At 41.2% G+C, this 22,340-nt stretch overlaps 1 protein-coding gene across 1 annotated transcript in view; it reads left to right on the top strand.

Annotated features, from left to right (window-relative positions):
• Rab3gap2 (RAB3 GTPase activating non-catalytic protein subunit 2) overlaps positions 1-22,340 on the top strand; it is a 90,695-nt gene that overhangs the window by 5,642 nt on the left and 62,713 nt on the right. Inside the window, 1 exon segment of the mRNA XM_028855762.2 lies at positions 10,978-11,042. Within this exon segment, the coding sequence (XP_028711595.1) occupies positions 10,978-11,042 (65 nt within the window).

Raw genomic sequence — 22,340 nt, 5'->3', positions numbered from 1 at the left:
TGCTAGGAATTGAACCCAGATCCTTTGGAAGACCAGTCAGTGCTCTTAACCACTAAGCCATCTCTCCAGCCCCAGTTACCTGATTTTTGACAAAGATGCCAAAAAGTGTACACTGGAGAAAACACATTTTCATCATGTGATATTGGGGGAACTGGATGCCTAAGTGTAGAAGAATGAAATTCAATCCTTAATTACCACCTGAGACAAAATCAACTCAAAATGGATCAGCAGCCTTAATGTAAGACCCAAAACTCTGAAACTTTTAGGAGAAGAGGTAGAATGCCCTACAAAGTATGTGCAGAGACAAGCACTTTGTAAATAGGATTCTATTTGCTCAGGAAATAAGCCAATAATTGGCAAATTGGACCTCACGAAATTAAAATGTTCTTTTCAACAAAAGTAACTGAAACTGTCAATAAAGAAGCAGCCTATAGATCAGGAAAAAATCTTCACTAGCTATACATCTCACAGAATATTAATATCTAGACTATACAGAGAACTCAGGAAAATAAATACCATGAAACACAGAAAGGATCTGAGCAGAGTCCTCAAAAGAAGTAATGGCTAATAAACAGCTAAAGAGTGTTCATTATCATTAGCCCTCAGGGAAATTAAAATGCAAACTACTTTGAGAGATCCTCTCATTATAGTCAGAATGGCTATTATCAAGACACCAAATGTTTGTGAGGGTGTGGAGAAAGAGGGGCCCCTGTTCACTGTTGGTGACAGTAGGTGTAATTGGTGCAGCCTATATGGAAATCAGTGTGAAGGCTTCTCAAAAAACTAACACTAGAACTATCATATGACCCAGCTATTCAACTCCTGGGCATTTATTTGAAAGGACTGTATAACCATGACATGTGGGCACATCTGTTTTCCTGGTGCTCTGTTCACAATAGGTAGAACATAGGATCAGCCTTGATGCCCACCACCTGGTAAGTGGGTAATGGAAATGTGGTACATATGTATAATGGAATTTTCATTCAGGACAAAGAAAAATGCAATTAAGAATGGAAGATACACTGAGTAAAATAAGACATGCCCAGAAAGACAAATGCCTCCCTCTCATATGTGGACCCTAGCTTTGAAGTTTTAGCTTTCTGTATTTAAGATGGAGTGATAACTGTAGAGGCCAGGAAGCAAGAAAGAAATGGAGAGGTGCAGGGCCCCTTTTGAGGGAGATAATAAAACACTTATGAAAGTGAAGGGAGGAGACTAGGGATGAAAGGTTTAGATAGAATTAACGGTAAGTTCTTCTAATATATGCGATATATTATTTGCCTTTAGTGCTGACCCATTTGAAAACTAAAGTAAGTAGAAAGCCCAATGGTTCTCATGTATGACTACCTCTTTCATGGTAACCTTTTGGTAAGGGGCTCCCATAGCCAACTGCCTGACTGCTGGAGAACCTATTTGAACCTGCTCCTGTTCCTCCTGGCTTCTCATAAAGCCACAGGAGATTGATGTTGGATGATAGCCCACATGCACCTTGTAGATTTAATTTAGATTATGGTTTGCCCAAATGGGTGTGCTTCAGTAAAAACCAAAATATTTCATGATTAATGTGGGAACAGGCACCTCATTGAGCAAATTGAAAGATGTAGTCACTACCATTAATGGGGAACTGCTAAAACCTAGATGAGGATTAAGGATTAGCCCAATGAAAACTGATAAATCGAGTAAGAAGGAAGATTAATACTAATTTCATTTAGGTGATTTAATTTTAAGGAAAATATGGCTCAGTAAATGAAGTTAATGTTTCTTCTGGGTCCCAGATCTAAACCTTGCTTATAAATTCACATTTCAGCTACTATTTGATTTCTATTTTGCTAGTTTGGGAAGCATAATTTTCTATAAAAAAAAAAAAAAAAGTATGTTCTGGCTTACATATCAAACTCAATGGGCTTTTAAGTTACAACCCTCCCCCCTTTTTAAGTGATTTCTGTGCAAGAGTATATATATATTTTTTTATTTTTTTTTCTGTTTTTTTTTGTTTTTCGAGACAGGGTTTCTCCGTGTAGTTTTGGTGCCTGTCCTGGATCTCGCTCTGTAGACCAGGCTTGCCTCGAACTCACAGAGATCCACCTGGCTCTGCCTCCCGATTGCTGGGATTAAAGGCATGCACCACTGCCTCCTGGACTATAAAATGTTTGTAATAATAAAATTAATGTATAAAATACTGCTCTAGAGTGTCATAAATATATTAATTCATAGAAACAAAAGGAGACTGGAGCATATGAAGTTTCCTTATGCCTGTAGATCATCTGTTCATCTTAATAGAAGTAAGCCTAAAGATTTCATAGGGTTTTGGGAAAAAGGAGCATGCTTATTTTTGTGAACTTTAGATGATTCTTATCTGAGCCCAGGAAATGTGCTATGCTTTATTTCTGCTGTATGATAGTTTTAATTCTGTCATTTCTAATTCGTTATCTGAATGTGTATTCTTTATGATATGGGGGAGGTCATTTGTTTGAGAATGGGAGGCAGCGTTAGAATTCTATAATAAATAAGGACCTTGGAGATATACTCTGTTTTAATAATGTTGGTTTGAAAGAAATTAATTCAGCTGTTGAACACGGGATGCCATCCTTATTTTAGATTGCTGAAATGATGTTTATCTCCCATTTTGCATGTCCTTAGAAATGGAAAAAGTCTAAGAGTTCTGAGGCACAGAACATTAAAAGCTTCTTTATTCTTTGTAATTGACTTTGTCCTGCCTGATGGTGCCTGCCTTCTCTGAGCTGAAAGGACCCACTGAAGGCTTTTGAACCCTGTGAATAAGTTACAAATCATAGGTTCTAGAAGTTTCTTCTTATGAAAGTAATACATAAAGATGGAAATGAATTTGCTTTTGTATTAAGATCTTAGACTATAAAAATTAAATTTCCCCTCTTCTAACATTTTTTTTTAAGTTTCTCATTCAATTTTTGTTCTTGGCACACTCATACAAATAACTGTCAAATTAATTGTCCACTTATGGAATTCAATTTCCTTTTTAGCTTCAGGTCCTTGTTAAATGGAAAAAAATGTGCTCTCCATTTAGAGGTACAGACTATTCAAAAGTAAGTTAGGATAATGTATTTGGGGAATGAAATAAAGCTGTAGAAAGCAGAAGGCCTTTGTTAGACTGATTCGTTCATTGGCAATAACCGTAAATAAGGCATTTGTGTTGCGGAGGATGTTGTCTCTGTGGTTTGAAGTTTCCTTTATCAAGTCAGAGAACAGTATTTTAGAGTGGTGTAACATGCTCAGGGGAAAACATTCTTTCTAGGGGAGAATTGTTGCATCTGAGTCACTGGTTTTATTCTTTGAGGCAAAATGTTTAACCAGGTAAGGGTGCGAACAGGAATAATGGTCCTGGAGCCTGGTGTGGTGGTGCTTGCCTGCCTTCCTGGTACTTTGTCTGATTCTAGACCATTCAGAGTAGTGAATAGTGATTGCTGTAAAAATAGTAGGCTCAAAGGTCAGGTTAGCAGTCCATCAGGTTAGCATCAGTCAGTCAGGTTAGTAGTCAATCAGGTTAGCAGTCAGCCAGTCAGGTTAGCAATCAGTCAGTCAGGTTAGCATCAGTCAATCAGGTTAGCAGTTAGTTAGGTTAGCAGCAGTCAGTCAGGTTAGCATCAGTCAGTCAGGCTAGTAGTCAATCAGGTTAGTAGTCAGCCAGTCAGGTTAGCAATCAGTCAGTTAGGTTAGCAGCAGTCGGTCAGGTTAGCAGTCAGTCAGGTTAACAGTTGGTCAGGTTAGCAGTCAGGTTAGCAGTCGGTCAGGTTAGCAGTCAGTCAGGTTAACAGTCGGTCAGGTTAGCAGTCAGTCAGGTTAACAGTTGGTCAGGTTAGCAGTTGGTCAGGTTAGCAGTCGGTCAGGTTAGCAGTCAGGTTAGCAGTTGGTCAGGTTAGCAGTCAGGTTAACAGTTGGTCAGGTTAGCAGTTGGTCAGGTTAGCAGTTGGTCAGGTTAGCAGTCAGGTTAGCAGTCGGTCAGGTTAGCAGTCAGTCAGGTTAGCAGTTGGTCAGGTTAGCAGTCAGGTTAGCAGTCGGTCAGGTTAGCAGTCAGGTTAGCAGTTGGTCAGGTTAGCAGTCAGGTTAGCAGTTGGTCAGGTTAGCAGTTGGTCAGGTTAGCAGTCAGGTTAACAGTTGGTCAGGTTAGCAGTCAGGTTAGCAGTTGGTCAGGTTAGCAGTCAGGTTAGCAGTTGGTCAGGTTAGCAGTCAGGTTAGCAGTCAGGTTAGCAGTCGGTCAGGTTAGCAGTCAGGTTAGCAGTCGGTCAGGTTAGCAGTTGGTCAGGTTAGCAGTCAGGTTAACAGTCGGTCAGGTTAGCAGTCAGGTTAGCAGTTCGGTCAGGTTAGCAGTCAGGTTAGCAGTTGGTCAGGTTATCAGTCAGTGCAGATGTCACTTTCATCTCTCTTACTTAGAACCTCTTGCTCTTCTTTATTTCTCTCTATGCCATGTAAGTTGGTAGGAGATAAGCTTCTTTTATTTAAAGAAAAGTTATGATTCAAGATGCAGTGTGAAACAAATGAAGGATAATTTTAATAACTTAAATACATAAAATATTTTAAGTTCAAATTCACCCCTTAATGAAAAACCTCGATAACCTGTGAATTTTAAGGAAATTTTTATTTAGAATATGAGAGAATAAAATTTAAAGGAAATTCATGCCTCAGAACAGATGTGGGAGGCTGGGTGTGGAGGCCTGTGCCTTTTATCATAGCACTTGGGAGACAGAAGCAGGAAGGTTGTGAGTTCGAGGCCAGCATTGGCTACATAATGAATTCAAGGCTTCCTAGACTACATGAGACACTCTCTCTCTCTCTCTCTCTCTCTCTCTCTCTCTCTCTCTCTCTCTCTCTCCTCTCTCCTCTCCTCTCCTCTCCTCTCCTCTCTCTCCTCTCCTCTCCTCTCCTCTCCTCTCCTCTCCACACATTGGGAAGTGGAGGGGGACAGACAGACAGACAAAAACAAGGGTAGGAGTTGAGGAATAGGAACCAAGATTAGAAAGTCCAAACAAAGTACACATATCTTGTATATCCTAGAATGCTATGTTGTCATTAGGTTAAGCAAGGCAGGTGGGAAAGCCCACTGATGCATGCATGCACCTTTGGGATATTTCCTTATAGAAATGTCCTGATATAATGACTTCTTTAGGTGCAGTGTCTGGGTATGAATCATGATATGGAAGTAACAAGGTTTGAGAAGCGTTCTCATGGTAATATTTAGATGTTTCCAGTAGTGCTTGCTACTATTAATCTGCCTTTATATATTTATTCACTGTTGATAAAAATATTTGAGCAATAACAGGTTCTTTTCTTCTTCAGAGTTGGGAACTCAGTGGCCTTTATGATTATTTTTCCCTAGCACTCTCAAGAAGACTGTTAAAGTGAGTGAGTGAGCAAACTGACTTTGTATTGGCTCAGGGTCTTTTGTTAGTAGTGAGCCATGCCCTGTTTTTAATTGAAGTAGATGTTGTCTGTGCAGGTAGATGTGAAATGTAAAGGTTCTTCAGTCCATAGCCAGCATGTGCTTTTCAACTTGATTGCTAAGGATGTTTCTGCTCCTAAAGAAATCTGCCACTTACACTTGAATTCAACCAGAAATACTACATTTTCCTGTTATTCCTTAATAAAAACTAAAGCTAGGAATCAGTACTTTTAAGTTGCTTTGCCTCACTAAGTGAAACAGAATTTATTAATGTTACAGTGTTTCGTGGAAAATTTGTTTTTAAAAGGTCGTTTTGATCTTAGATATAAAATCTGCAAGCAAACTTCCCAAAGGATTAATATGAGCCCTAAAGAACTCACCTCTGTCAAGATAACAATATAGTTAGCATGTGGTTAACATGATAGGGTAGGCAAAGGTGGAGTGTGATGAGAATGCTGTGTTTGCAGGTTGGTTATTGTACAGTGACTAGTCGCAGTCCTCAGTGCCTCACACAACTATCACAGTTCTCTGAGGCAGATGCAATTATTAGCTCCACCTTGCTAAAGAGGAAGGTGAGGCAGCAAGGGATTAATTAAACTGCCCAAGCTCCTGTAACTCTCCAAGGCAAAATTTCAAATCCACCACAGGCAGCTGATAATACATCATTCCTTACTCCAGACTTGCCCTGTCTTACACCATAGTCATTGGCCACATGTACTAGTGAGCATTGGAATGTGGCTTTTCTTTGTAGTAATTGATGGTATAGTAAACAGATTAATCCTATTTCCTCATGATTACATGAACTTTATAAGATCTCAGGTTTTACAGAAATGTTCCATCTTAACATAAAATTATATAGTTCATAATTTAATGTTAAACACATTGCTTTGCTTACCTATAACCCTGATCAATGATCAATCTGTAAAGAAACACCACTAATGGTATAGATGGCAGTTTTTTAAAAATGTGGGTCTTGGGGATTGCTCGGGTCCTCATACTTGTCAATGGACACTACCCACCAAGCTGTCTCCTCAGTCCCCTTAATCTATCTATAGTCTAATGACTGAGAAAATATTCCCATGATAGCAGGAGCTACCCAACTAATTCTTCTTTTCCTTCAGTTGAAAACAGTTTTCTAGCCAGACATTGAAAAGTGGGTAAACCTTTATTGAAACAAATAATGTATTTCTCAGAGCCTTTCTCTCGGGGCATGTTTTGAATTGAAGCATGAAGAGATACTGGGCCTTTGTAGGAGCAGGAAATCCAAATAACTACTGTCTTCCGCCTGATTATATGAGTCATTTGTGAATTGAGTCAGACTCTTTTTATACTAATATAAAGGAAAAATAAAATCCTTTTTATAGTGTTGTGGGTTCAACAGAGATTATGTGCTTGAACTAAGGTCTTTGGAAACTTTCTGTTATATCTAGTGTCAAGCATGGAAAAGATGCTACTTTCTTACTTACATACTGAATGAATGGCTTCCTAAAGGGCTTTTATTCTGCAAGGTTGTTTTGATGTTCTGGTAATTTGATATTTACATAATTTTATAGCAATTTTAAATGTGAACCGTGGACTTAAATTTCTTAAGAGACAAAGCATATTCTAAGACTGTTTGTTTTTGAAATATGACCTTATAATTCTCTGGATTTCCTCAATGTCTGTTGTTATGTACCCCTTTTCATTTCTGATTTTGTTGATTTGGATTCTCTCTCTCTGTCTTTTGGTTAGTTTGGATAAGGGCTTGTCTATCTTGTTGATTTTCTCAAAGAACCAACTCTTTGTTTCATTAATTTTTTGTATTATTCTTAGTTTTTAATTTATTAATTTCACCTCTCACTTTGATAATTTCCTGGCATCTATTCTTCCTGGGAGACTTTGCTTCTTCTTGTTTTGTATTTTTCAGTTTTTTTGAGACAGAATTTCTCTGTGTAACCCTGGCTATCCTGGAACTCGTGCTCTAGACCAGGCTGGCCTTGAACTCAGAGATCTGCCTGCCTCTTCCTCCCCAGTGCGAGGATTAAAGGTGTGCGCCATCACCGCCTGGCTTCTAAAAGGATTAATAGGTTGGCTAAGTTGCCTCAATCAACCCATAGTCAGATAGTTTGTTTTAGTGATATAGTAAAATGAAGAGAAGGTTTAATTATTGCCAAAAAAGCAAAGTTTAATTGTCCAAAGGAGTTTTAAGACATTGTCTCATTGTATAGCCCTGGCTGGCCTGGAACTCACTATGTAGATCAAGCTGTCTTCAGACTCATCTTGCCTTCAGAGTGTTGGTATTTAAAAGTTTGTATCACCACTCCTTGTAGTTTTTTTTTTTTTTTTTTTTTATTCTTTTGGCTCTTTGGGGGTCCTGCCACCCAGCTCCCAAATAAATACAGAGACTTACTCTTTCTTATGAGTGCCCAGCCTTAGCTTGGCTTGTTTCTAGCCAGCTTTTCTTAACTTAAATTATCCATCCCATCTACCTTTTGCCTCTGGGCTTTTTTGTTTGTTTGTTTGTTTGGTTGGTTGGTTGGTTGGTTGGTTTGTTTTTCGAGACATGGTTTCTCTGTGTAGCTTTGGTACCTTTCCTGGAACTCACTCTGTAGCCCAGGCTGACCTTGAACTCAGAGATCTGCCTACCTCTGTCTCCTGTGTGCTGGGATTAAAGGCGAGTGCCACCACCACCCTGCGCCTCTGGGCTTTAATCTTTCTCTATTCTTCGTACTTTTCTTTCCTTCTTACTTGTTGGCTTGCTGTGTGGCTGGCCCTGCTGCCTTCCTCCCCTTCTCCTTTAACAATGTTTCTCTTATCTTTGTCCCTGAGCCACATGGAAGGAAGTTAGCCCGAGTCTCAAGGACGTGAGTTGTGCAATGATGGCAGAATTGAACTAGGTTGCCACTCACTTCTGTGACCTAAGCCGAGCTATTTAAACTGTTGATGAATCTGTTTTCTCATGTAACATTACATTGTAAAGGAACCTTGTGATGTTTCAGTGAATTGCTGTGCGTGCAGCATTTGGGCATGTAGAGTCATCACCAGTGTTCTGTGCCTTGAGGCTTTTGCCTTATGTTCATGTTTTTCCAGTTAAATTGAAAAGTTTCTAGCTACCTTGTAAAGACACTATTTTGGCCATGTGTGGTGTCATGTATCTGTAATCCCAGTCCTTGGGAGGCTGAGGCAGGAGGACCATCAGTTTAAGGTAAGCCAGGGCTCTGTAGCAAGACCTTGTCTCAAAACTAAATAGGGGCTAAAGAGATGGCTCAGCTGTTGAGAGCACTTGCTGGTCTTCAGAGGATCCATATTCAGTTTCTAGCACCCATGTTCGGTGGCTTAAAAAAAACACCTGTAACACCAGCTCCAACCTTCTTCTGGTCCCCATGGTCACTCACACACATTTGCATATTCATTCACACAGATACTTACATGCACATGTACTCACACCAATAAAAATAAATAAAAATAAAACCAAAATCTTAATAAATAATGATGGTGACTATTTGCATAGCATGTGTATATAAGCATTTGTATACCTATGAAATATTTCTTTCTCTTATCCAAAGTACTGTAGTAATTACAGCACTCATGTGTGCTGTAGTTAAGTGTCCGTCCACATCCTGCGTAAGATCCTAGATTCTTTTAGAGCAAGGGTGGTGTTACACTTTCCTTAGCTCCTACTACAAGGTTTGGAACATGGTGTTTAACAGAACAATTGTTAATTGACTTGTATCTGGAAATCTGTAGATCATGTGATTTTAATCAAAGCATGGTGCTATTTTAGGACTTAATGTATGCCTAGCAGTGTATTTGGAATTTTAGGAAGTAATTATTTGGCATTTAAGTGCTGAAGATTAGACTGTTGTTACTACAAGCTAATTGAGCAGTGATTCCAAGTGCCAGACTGTAACCCCTTAAATAATCTGTGTCTTTATTTCAGCAACCTTTAAAGCCGAGTGTGTAAGTGAATGTTCTGATTGCTTCCCTCCCTCATTAGTCATCAAGGTCCTGCTCATCTTTAGTACTGACTTCTGCTCAGAGTTTGAAAGCTGATTGCTTAAATATATTTAACTTCTACCTCATGGTTATATCTGATGGCTAAATCATGATGGCTGGCAGTGAGAACTTACATATCACACGCAGAGCCCCTGAGTATGCTCTCTGGTTCAGTTCTTACGCAGCCCCACAATTCAGAGAACGCTTCGAGAAAACTAAAGCTTACAGGGGAGGTCATTTGCTTCCTCAGAGGGAGGAAATGCTGCATCCAGGATTTGAACAAGCATTAGGTATTTCATAATGCATTTCATAAGTAAAAAACTGATAGAATTAAAGTGAAACATCTGCAGCCTGAGTCTTATTGAAACTTCATTGGTGGTCTAACTTCATTTGGGGTGATGGAGCATCTCATTCTTGTCTCTGGTTGCTGAAAGATCATATTTTTATTGCTTTAAGTAAATTATGAGCAAATTACATAAAATCAGCATGAGTGATGCAAGGGATGGTGCTTTCTAAACTTACCTGAGGTTTTTAATTCCTTGCTGTTTATTTTAGTGAAAATATTTTAATCTTAAGAAGATTGTCTCAATGTAAGAAACGAGTAAAAAAAGGGAGCAATAGGAGGCTTCTCTTGTTTCAGAATTCATGTTGTTTCCATGGATACCTTATCTAATCAAGAAACAACAATTCACTTTGAAAACATCTGTGTGAAATTTTAGGTGTGTTTGTTGCTGTATATTTATCTTAAGTAACAAATATTTGTTAAAATTTATATGTGTGTAGTTTTTTGAGACAGGATCTGGGGTGGCCTAGACTATTCTCAAACTTGGCTGTGTAGTCAAGGCTGGCCTTGAATTTTTGAACTTGATCCTTCTGCCTCTACTTTCCAAGAGCTGTCATTATAGGCATGTGTCAACCATGTCCAGGTTTTTTTTTTTAACTTTATTTTATGTGCACTGGTGTGAAGGTGTTGGATCCCCTAGAACTGGAATTATAGACAGTTGTGAGCTGCCATGTGGGTGCTGGGAATTGAACCCTGGTCCTCTGGAAGAACAGCCAGTGTTCTTAACCGCTGAGCCATCTCTCCAGCCCTACTCAGATTAATCTTTAAACTTACCTTTACATTTAATTCAAATGTGGATCTACTCAATGTCCAATATTTTAAGATTTGAATAACTTGTACAGTTTTACTAGACATAGATTTGGAAATTAAGTAGGTTATATGTTTCTTGGTTCTTATCATCTTTGGCCAAATCCTAAGGTAGCACAGCTTACAACCACATTCTTCTTTAACATTAACATCATATAGCGATTGCTTCTGCTTGGGTGTGATGGCACACATCTATGATCAGTGCTCAGGAGGCAGAGGCAGGGGTTATCTCTGTGAGTTCACGGCCAGCCTGGTCTACATAACAAGTTATAGCCAGAGCTACATAGTGAGACCCTGTCTCAAAATCAACAACAAAAACCAACCAAACGAAAAAAAACTTGTTTCTGTTACGTTTAGAGAAAAATGTTTTAAAATATGTTAATAAGCCTTTAATTTTTATGTGTTCTCTCTCTCTCCCTCCCTCTCTCCCTCCCTCTAGGCAAATCATCAAACTGGGAAGATGATAGTTGGGGAGCATGGGAAGAAACAGAACCCCAAGAACCTGTAAGTCTTTATAATTGCGTGGTCTTGTTTTGATTGTGTGTGTGGAAGGGGTCTATGTGGTGGTCAGAGGACAACTGTGGGGCCACTTCCCTCCTTTCCCCTCTAATGGGTTCCAGGAATTGAACTCAGGTCCCCAGGCTTACAGGATAAGTGCTTTACCCACAGAGCTGGTGCCCACCATGGTTTTTGATAGTGACATCTTTTGTAATAATAATGGCATATTTCAGTAGTAGGTTGACATTTTGAAAAAATCTTTGTCACAAACAGTTGTATGTTTAGTTTGTAGTAACTAACTAGATACCTGCTTTTTTTTTTTTTTTTTTGGTTTTTCGAGACAGGGTTTCTCTGCGTAGCTTTGCGCCTTTCCTGGAGCTCTCTTGGTAGCCCAGGCTGATACCTGCTTTTAAGGAACTTAATGGCTACACTAATTGGGCACTGTAGTCTATGCTACAACAAAGGACCTGAGACTTTGTAATTCACGATGAAAGTATCATTGGCTGTGGTCCTGGGGGAGGCAGTTCAAATCTAAGATGAAGGGCTTAGCGTCTGACAGTGCCCTTTTTGCTGCCTCATAGCATGGCAAAAGATGAAGGAGAGACAAAAGAAAAGGGAGTGTGTGTGTGTGTGTGTGTGTAGAATCCAAACTTCCCCACCCCTCAGAACAGACCCACTCCTGTTATAACAAACCAATCCCATGATGGCAGCATTGATTAGCTCACTCTGCCTTTATGACCACTTCTTATTGGTTCTCAACTCCTCCTTTTACATGGGGTTAAGTGTCTGACATGGCGCTGGGGACTCGGTAGAACCATAGCGGTGGGCTAGATAGGGAACAGTTCATTGCTGTGGGATGTTCTGTATAGCAAATGTGTTGCTCTGATTGGTTAGTAAATAAAACACTAATTGGCCAGTAGCCAGGCAGGAGGAAGTATAGGTGGGACAAGGAGGAGAAGAATTCTGGGAAGTGGAAGGCTGAGTCAGAGACACTGCCAGCTGCCAGGACAAGCAGCATGTAAAGATGCCGGTAAGCCACGAGCCACGTGGCAAGGTATAGATTTATGGAAATGGATTAATTTAAGCTATAAGAACAATTAGCAAGAAGCCTGCCACGGCCATACAGTTTGTAAGCAATATAAGTCTCTGTGTTTACTTGTTTGGGTCTGAGCGGCTGTGGGACTGGTGGGTGACAAAGATTTGTCCTGACCGTGGGCAAGGCAGAAAAACTCTAGCTACAGTTCATTGCTTTGGGAGTCTTTCCTTTTCCTAAGTTATTCTAGATGCTCTCTAAATATTCTAGAATATTTGTTGTGCCTGTCATATTCTAGGTGCTTAGACTATATCAATGACCAAAGTAGACAAGTCCCTGTGCATCTTACCATGTTTCACCTGTGAGTCGTGGACGATCTAACTTAAACTGGCTTAAACCGCAGGAGCCTTCGTCACTTCACATGGAAGGCCAGCTAGAGTTAGGGTAGCTCCTAGGTCATTTGACCCAGTCACTGAGCTCTCTATGTCATCAGTCTCTTCATGTCTGGCTGGCTGGCTTGTTTCTGTCACAGGCAATGGTGTGGCATTATTTGTGACCAGAGGGAGGAAAAGACTTGGACTGTCACCTGCTGTTCTGGGGAAACAGCTTTTTTTTTTTTTTTTTTTTTTTTTTTTTTTTTAAAATTCATTATGTATACAATGCTCTGCCTGCATGTATGCCTGCAGGTCAGAAGAGGGCACCAGATCTCATTACAGATGGTTGTGAGCCACCATGTGGTTGCTGGGAATTGAACTTAGGACCTCTGGAAGAGCAGCCAGTGCTCTTAACCTCTGAGCTATCTCTCCAGCCCAGAAACAGCTTTTCTTAAAAGCGACTAACAGCTTTGCCGTATCATTTCTTAGCTAGAACCGGGCCGTATGACACCTAGAAATATCTTGTTTCTGTAATCCCTGACTTTTATGTGTGTGGAGAGACTTCTCTTCCAGTCTGTGATTTGGGTAATTTCTCATTTTATACCATGATTTTGGTATTTTTATTTTTCTCTCCTTTTCCCTTGGTTATTCTACCTAAATTTTTTTTTTTTTTGCTTTTGTTCTAGTAGTTAGTTTCCAAACTTGAGTTTCAGTAACCAGTGTTTTTTTCTGTTTTATTGTCTTTAGTTATATCTTTAATTCTCTTTACTTTGAGTTTGTTTTCTAGCTTCTTAAAATGTCATTATAGATTACTTATTTTAAATCTATTTTCTCTTGTAATATAAACCTACATATTTACCTGTGCACTCAGGTTTTTATGTGTATTTTCAATTGCATTTAGTTTAAAATGTTTTCTAATTTCTTTTGGTTTCCTTTTTGATTTGTTAGAAGTGTGTTACTTAATTTGTAAATGTAATAGTCTCCCCTTGAGGAGGGAGACTTTGCCTAAGACCTCCTAGGGGCCTGAAATGTTGAGGACAGCTGTGAACCCTACATGTACTATTTATCCAATATGTCCATACTTTTAAAAAAGTTTAATTCATAAGTTAGATGCAGTACGATATTAAGAATAATAACCAATAATGAAGTGGGAACATTTTAACAATATGCTGTAATAAAATTGCAAGCATCATTACCTTTACATTTGGGGGCCAATATTAATTAATTAAAATAAGAGTTACATGAACATATGCTCTATGATGTTCAGACTGTTGCTTTAACAACCAAAATGACTACAAGAGACTAATGGGTGAGTAGCAATGTGCTGGACAAAGGCAGAGCTCACAGCTTCTGGACTCCAGGGCCTGGTGGAGTGGGACATTGTGTGGTTTCATTACGTAAGTCAGAACTCAGAACGGCACACAATTTATAACCTGTGATGGTTCATTCCTGGAGTTTTCCACTTATCCCTTGGACCATGACTGGCTTTGGATAACTCAAGTCACAGAAGTAGAACTGCAGATAAGGAAAACTGTTACTGGGAATTTACCAGATTTCTTTGATGATTATTTCTGATTTCACCTTGATGTTATCAGAGAGCTTCTGTTACATGCTTCCAAACAGTGTAACTCTATGGGGCCTACTTTATGGCTTCATACACGGTGTGTTCTATTAGATGTTCATCTCTGTTGACAGGGAAGGGTTCTCTGCATTCAGTCAGGTTGGTCTGTTCTTGTCTCTGTGTTCTTCCGGATTTCTCTTCTTTCTGCTAGTGAGAGAAGGGAGTGGAAACGTCCGTGTGTTCTGCCGGACTTGCCTCTTCCCGTGAGCACTGTCAGTGTTGCTTCAGGCACTGAGCGGTCGGTCCTCCTGTGGACTGTGTCTCCATTTATACTTGTCTGCCTCCTGGGCTCTCCTGCTCTGAAGTGCGTCAGTGTCCCCGGTGATGTGTACTGATGTCTGCCCTCTCTACTTCTTACACAGGCATTGCTTTCCCATGGCCTGTCTCCTTCCCCTCTTTTCCATTTTAACCGACTTCTGGTTTTGAAGCTAAATTGTGTTTTTAATAGGTAGTTGGATATTGCTTTTTTAATCAACCTGATACTTTCAGCATTCATTAAATAATTTCTTCACATTTTAAGTGATTATTGGTGTAGCTAAATTCTCATCTGCCATTTGGCTATGTGTTTTGTGTATACCTAGTCACTTTTTAGTTCCTTTATTAGTCAGTGTACCCTAAGGGACAGAATCAAAAGAATAACTGTTATTAGAAGGGGACATATTAGACTGGTCTGAGTACTCGGACAGTCACTGTCTTAGGCTGGCACATAGCATGGTCTAGTACTCCCACAGTCACTGTCTTAGGTTGGCACATGGCATGGTCTAGTACTCCGACAGTCACTGTCTTAGGTTGGCACATGGCATGGTCTAGTAAGGCCAAGAGTCCATAGCTGCTTAGTTCATGCACCTGGCTGCCTCTGTGGTGCTGAAGGCCTGGAGAGAGCCTGGAGAGCCACTGCCTCTGGTCCATGTTGAAAGCCTGAAGAAGGTTCTGGTGTCAGTGAAGGCTTTCAGTAGCAGGGCACATAAGCTTGCCAGCAGGAGCAGAGGCAAGGAGCAAAATCACAACATTTTCTAAGACCCCTTTGTGTGGGTTGCCATTGAAAGGTGCTGCCCACATTAAAGATAGCCCTTCCTACTTCCGGTGACGAAATGGAAACAAATCTTCCACTCAGTGCTGGGTGGCCGGCTGTGAGGTGCTTCCCAGTTCTAGTCAGGGATAACCAGGATTGGCCATCACAGTGTCTTCTAACTCTTTGCTTCATTCTTTTGTGTTAAACAAATGTTTAGTGTACCATTTTAATCACTCAGATTTTTATCAGTATTGTGATGTTAATTGTATATGATATTGATATGATTCATATACCATGTAATTCACCCTTGCAGTATATAACTCAGTTTTCTTAATATTCTCAAGTTCTGTAACTATTATCATGATCTAAGTTAATAATATTTTAATTACCCTAGCAGAAACCCCACAGTGCATTACCTATCTTACAGTAATAACTGATTTACTTTCTGTGTATGGATTTACCCATTCTAAGCATTTCATGTGCAATTAGAACAAGACTGACTGGCTTTTGCTTACTTATAGTTCAAACCACTTCACGGTTTTTACCTACATCCTTTGTTTGTGGTCTGGAAGTCTTTCTCCTTTTTATTGTTTCACACTCACAGCTATACCAGGACTGCCAGAAATGTCACTCAGTGGAGGTAAGACTGTTATTTGCACTACTTTCAGTGATTATAAACAACTCTAAGGTTTATATCCAGAGGCACAAGAAACAGCAGAGCAAGAGGCTCGGCAGATATGTGAGATACAGGAGTCCAAGGCCTGATCAAGGTAACAGACACCATCACCCACAGGAAGTGAATGGACAGGAATGCTCCTGCTAGGAACCGACCTCCAACTTCCCCAAAACATAACTGGGTTTTGCCCACATTAAAGATGGCGCCAACAGTGGGAGTAGGGTGTCTTGCTGTTCACTTACTGTTAAGTTGTGTGGAGGCACTGTGCTGTAAACACTGAAGGTATTCTCAGTCAGCTGCCACTGGGCGGAGGCTGTGGGGAGTGGCGGAGGAGAGTGAGCTTTGGCTGTCACTGGCCCGTCATTGGAGAGCTGGTCCCTGGTGCGCAGCGGCAGTGCATGAAGAACATTGAGAGAGCAAACTTTCCAAGAGTGAGTGAAGCGGCTACCAGAGCTGAGTGCTGCTGCCCTGGAGGCCAGCTGCATCTCTTGAGCTCAGCAGGTAGCAACATGGACTCCAGGCTGCCTTTTATTTTGGGATGCCTCTCATCGCTTTGCAAGTTGTTTCATTTTGATGACTTGAAAGAGTAAAAGGCTTTTGTATTTGAGAGACTTAATCCTGGGAGTCTGGAAAAGCCTTTTTTAAGAAGGGAGAAGCCTGTTTTGCTCATACGATTCTGAGCTGTCAGCTGTAACAAGGGCTGGACCCAGCAGAGTGGAAGTCACCCTATGAGGAAGTGACAGCTGCAAGAAAAACAGACCGTAAGTTAAATGCCCTGAATGATGGTGACTGGAGGGACGTGGTCAAAGTGGAGAATGCAGCTGTGGAGAAGATGTGAGGAGGGGCGTGGTCCACGTGGAGAATGTGGCATGTGGAGAAGATGTGAGGAGGGCGTGGTCCATGTGGAGAATGCGGCTGTGAAGAAGATGTGAGGAGGGCGTGGTCCACGTGGAGAATGCGGCTGTGGAGAAGATGTGAGGAGGAAAAGTGCAGTGAGGGAGAGTGGAGTACCACCAAGAAGATGTTTGTGTCCGGGGTCTAAGAGAGGATTCCGTGTACTCCCTGCTGCTCCATGATGACCGCAGCTGTCCCACCAGCTCATAAAGCTGTGAATGGAATCTCAAAGAGGTTGCTACTGTCACCTTTGTGCTGCAGCTCTGGAGAGGATGTTGTGTCCCAGGAGCCTTTGGTCACAGTGACTTCTCTCTCTTCAAAGAAGACATTAGAGCCACTTTGAAGGATGATTCAAATACAGTGGTGGCAAGAGGAGCTTTCACTCCAGAAGGGTTTGGCCTCCTCCTGGGAGAACCTCATCTTAGTCATGCTGAGAAACCAGTTCATGGTCGGGGAGCTCTGGGTCTGTGGTCATTGTGTGCTTTCACGAGTCCATTGGTCAGTGTGAACTAAAACCTCCAGGGACCAAGCAACAGTAGCCTGGATCTTCACATGTGCTTGTCCTACCTCTTCACTCCGTGTGGAGTGCAGACTCATCGGCAGCACCAAGTGCATCGTGAGGGCTCAAGGGACATGTCCCCTGAGCCTGCCTCAGCGGCTCCACTGTAGGCCGCTGGCTTGTAGGGAAGATAAACTAGGCACTCCTCTTGGCTTCTGTCCACTCTGGGTTGTTGTCAGTGAGGCTTCTTCCTGCCCATGCTGGGAATTGCTTAGAAACACAGAGCAGGAACCTACTTGTACTTCCTGGGCTTCTTTCTGCAGGCTGTCTTGTATTTCTCACACTAACCAATAGCTAAAAATGAAAGCAAAGTACTTTTTCTTGGGTTTAAAAAAAAAGTGTGTGTGTGTGTGTGTGTGTGTGTGTGTGTGTGTGTGTGTGTGTGTGTGTAGCTGGAGTTATAGGTGGTTGTGAGCTGCCCGACATCGGTCCTAGGAATTGAACTTACATCCCCTAGAAAAGTGATAAGCACTCTTAATCATTGAGCCATCTCTCCAGACATTTTCTGGATGTTTTTAATGATAATGTCACGGAACAATAAAGTCCTCCTTCTGCAAACAAAACAATAAAATTATATTCTAATATCTGCATCAGCAAGAGCCATATCCAAGAAGGTCTGTGCCTGTGACTATGACATTAGTGGCCTTTGAGGTTTTGGTATATCTTTCTCCTGTAGCAGGAATCTTAGAAGGTCTTATTAATAAAATCAAACCTAGAGCCAGGTATTGGGGTGAATGCTGGAAGATCAGAGAAGCAGAACAAGCCACAGCTACCTCACCTTGTCGATTCCTCAGCTGATCCTGTTTCCTCAGACTGGAAGCCTCTGAGTCCTCATCCAGAATGAATTTCAGCTGAAATGCTGCTAAAAGCTTACAAGCTTAACCTGTCTAGTTCCTGGTCCTCATGCCTTATATACCTTTTTGCTTTCTGCCATCGCTTCCTGGGATTAAAGGCTCATTTTCTGGGATTAAAGGCGTGAGTCACCATGCCTGGATGTTTCCAATGTGGCTTTAATCCCAAGTGATAGGATTAAAGGCATGTGTGCCATCATTTTCTGGCCTCTATGTCTATCTAGTGGCTGTTCTGTTCTCTGGCCCCAAATAAGTTTATTAGGGTGCACAATATTTTGGGGAGCACAATACCACCACATTCTCCTGTAGATATCTCACCCTATAATTGTCTGCTCAGACTGCCATAACACACTACCACAGGCTGAGTCACTTAAAGAACAAATATTTATCTTGTCACAGCTGAAGATCAAGGTGCCAGGTATTGCCCCTCCTCTGACTACTGCAGACAGCTGTGCTCCTGTGTCCTTGTTGGCTTCTCTGTGAACAAGTGGGACTGTGGAGTTGTTCTGGTGTCTCATCTCTTCTTAGGATATGAGTCCTATAGGATACAGCACAGCCCTCAGGACCTCAATTAACATAAACTTTTTTCTTACAATCCCTATGCTCAGTACAGTCACATGGAGCTACTGCTTCAATATCTAAGTTAGGTGGCGGGGGACTACAATTCAATATATACAGTGTCCAAAATAATGTGTCTATGTCTAATTGGTCACAGCTCTTCATTGGGCAAATGAAAAGAACACAACTGATGAAATCCTTTTTCCCTACAATGAAGTGCAATAAGAGAATGAGGAGACAAGCAGAAACAAGTATTCGGGATGAATTTGGATGTAAGGAAAAGGATAACAGTCTTCCTCAAGAATGACAGGTTGATAGCACCGTGATAAAGCAGTGGATGACTTGGGAACCTGGAAAAGAAGATAAACAAACACACTGTCCAGTAGATAGAGGACAGTCCTGTGAGTAACAGTAAATCACTTTGCAAGGATTTGTGTTTTATTTTCTAGTGTTACAAGAGCTTTTAGTTGGGACTGTGATTGCTTTGCTGTGGGAACTAAGTGATGAACATGGAATGTTTGTTCAACCAGTGTCAGGCCATAAGGGAACTGAGACAGTTTTGGAAGACGCTTACGGAGGCTTACATTAACCTAAATTGGTAAGGTATTCTTTCATTGGTGCATAGAGCAAGTGGAAGGAAGGATAGAATTGGCTGGCTCCATCATAACCAGGTAGTAGACAGGAGAGGAGTGGACCTAGGGAAGCTCTACCCGAGGTCCTCAGCTCCAGTGGGCAGCGGGGAGAATTTCTACTCAGATTACTTTGAAGTATGTCTCATCTGTTTTACAGAAGGGTACGTAGTATGATATTTCAAGGGCAATTATGATTCATCACATTAAAAGGGAATGAAAGTATGCTAATTGGAAAGAGGCCCTGGAGAAATGTTTATTTATAGGCCAACAATTGGAATATAACTCATGCTGATTGCATATTCTTAGAGTATCAATCATTTAAGACGATTCTGGAGAATCTCCATGCTTATTGCATCACCTCCATTAGATGTTGGTGCCATCTGCCACACAGGACACATAGCCATCCTGGAAGGTGACCACAGAGGGTCTCATTCCCAAGGCTAGTTCTCACTAGGAGCTTGGACCTTTGACTGTAAGAAATGCTTATTTTGTCAATGGTCCTTCTTTCAGCACTAATGAGAGCCAAGTGTAACCTAGTCATTCTCAATGATTTGGCATCATGTGGACAGTCTTGGTTTTCAGTTTGGGGCAGAGGTATGTCCAACGGGCAGGGGCTGAAGGTCCTACCAGGCAGTTTGTACCACAGAGGGTAGTCACTCAGAGCAAAGCATGATCCCGCTCAAACTGTCAGGAGTGCTGAGGTTCAGAACCCTTGCTTGCCGCAGAGCTTTTCCTGTGGTTCTCCAGTCTCTGCCTTTCTGTGTTTGTTTGTTTTTTATTTTATTTTTTTTTCCTCTGTTATTTCTTGGCCTTTTGGAGTGGTGAGCTTCAAAGCATTGCTCTGTCAGACATTGGCTTAGTTTCAGTAAATTCTGGTGGAGTGGTTTGCTAGTGTGAAAGGCACCGTGAAAATGATCGCTAGCCAGCAAAGGTAGCTTTGGGTTGTTTCTAGATTCTTGTCCTCAGAGGAACAAGCTGCGCAGGTCCCGTGTGGTTGGCACTGTGGTCACTGACATGCTGAAGAGCCTGACTTTACTCTCTGCCTTATCAGCTGCGACTTTTCCTTCCTCATCTGTGATTGTTGGTTTTAGTTCACCTCTGTACTCCTCAGGAAGTCCCCCAGGGAATCTTCTGTCTTGTGCATTTGGGCATGACGGGGAGGTCTCTGTTCTGCCTCCTGTCCAGGTGGATGGGGTGGGAGAGGGATCTAGGGCCTGAGTGGTCAAACATGATTCCAAGCAAGCCTCCTCCTCCAACCTCCTTCACTTCCAGAGGAGCCTGTTGGCAGTTTCCCATCACCCAGGGAAAATGCTCCTGAGCCTCCCTGTCCCATCAGTCAGCACTTAATTTTCCAGGCTCCATCCTCAGCACTACAGCAGAGATGAAGAAAAAGCCTTTGAGCTGGGGTGAATGAAGATCAGGGTAGAATGGGAAGAACACGGGTGTATCATGCACAGGGCCTTAGGTTTCATCTCTAGTGCCTTCCCTAGCCCCCAGATATGCTGTTTTTAATGGGGTTTTTTACCAGAGAGAATAAAAGTAAAATTCACACGGTTAATTCATGCTTTTTACTTGAATGTGTATGTGTACATGTGGCATGCCTGAGTGTGTAAATGTATATTTCGTGTTTGGGCATGTGTGTGTGTGCACACGAGTGCTCCTGGAGGCCTGGGGTTGGCATCAGATGTCTTTCTCGGTTGCACTCCCTCCTGTTCATTGAGGCAGTGTCTAAGATACAACCAGAGCTCACTGTTAGGGCTCATCTGGCTAGCCTGCTGGTCAGCTTACCTCAGGGGTCCTGTCTCCACCTTCAAAGTGAGATTCCAGGCAGGCTTCACACCCACTGACAGATTCTGAGACCCACACTCTGGTCCTCATACTTGCTTAGCCAGCGCTTCATCCACTGCACCAGCTCCCACTGCTGCTGCCCAGTGGTGTGCTATTGTCTGTTTTGTAGTCATTTAAACAAAGGACTAAGAAGTGAATGCATGCGTGTTGTTGACTTTTTAAAGTGGGTTCTGCCCTTTGTAAGTATATTCTAAATGGTTGGGCCCCTAGTATATTAGCAAACTTCAATCTTAGGATAGTGTGAAATGCTCATTAATGTTTTAATCTTTGATTTCACTTGTGGGTGACATTGGTCATCTAATGTTTTCCATATATAAATCTTTTTGGTGAATACTTACTACTATTTATTTTTTCTAAAATCTAATAGCAGCTTAAAGCCCTTAGCATTTGATTTAGCAATATGGTCTATTCTGACTTCAACTGGATACTAATTGCTAATAATTTATTGGTTGTGTTGGTCTAAGAACTAAATGTTAGAGTCTCTGGGTAGATATTATTTGGTACTTTCTAGTACCACACAGCACCTGGTGGAGTAAAGATATCTACTGTCTAGTATCAAATATTTATTCAAGAAATAGAGACACATGGTTGTTAAGTTTGGAATTCCATTGTAGTTAATTATGAAATGAAGCTTATAATAAAAAAGGAAGTTGTTTTTGCCGTGCTTATTGCAGAAAGTTCAGGTATTACATTAAAATGTAAGCATTTCACTCTCTAACACTAATAATATTTATCATTACCAATGCCAGGGCTTTTCCATGTTGGCTTTTTCCATGTAGATCAAAGGTTGAATAGGCAAGTGAGTGTACACTTGCAAAATCTCCTAAGACAGTATCGCACTCTACAGTTTAGACATAAATAACAATGGAATCGGGGTGTGCTCGCCTATTGAGACCAAGGCTCTGGGCTCAGTCCTTAGCACTGAAACCAGGAAAGTAACAACAAATAATTCTGAGCTAACTGTGAAATACACTGTAAAATTACTGACTTCCTCTAATTTTAAAAATTGACATTCAGAGTGTACATTTTTGTCACTAATTTTACTTGAAAGAGAGCTTTTTTTTATTATAACCAAATTAGAGAGAGTTCATGCTTTGCCCCATTTTGATTTTGAGAAGACCATAAGATGTTTAATTTGAGTGGTTCAGGCTCTGATCTTTCTACGCTGTGTGAGGTTTGCAGGAGGGGCTGCAAAGCTTTGCCATCTCTGCTCTCTTTGGTCTTTTGAACTGTTCTGTAGAATTTT

This window comes from Peromyscus leucopus, chromosome 15, assembly GCF_004664715.2.
Source record: "Peromyscus leucopus breed LL Stock chromosome 15, UCI_PerLeu_2.1, whole genome shotgun sequence".
Lineage (NCBI taxonomy): Eukaryota > Metazoa > Chordata > Mammalia > Rodentia > Cricetidae > Peromyscus > Peromyscus leucopus.
The sequence above is the reverse complement of the archived record's forward strand: the minus strand, read 5'-3'. Positions and strand labels throughout refer to the sequence as shown.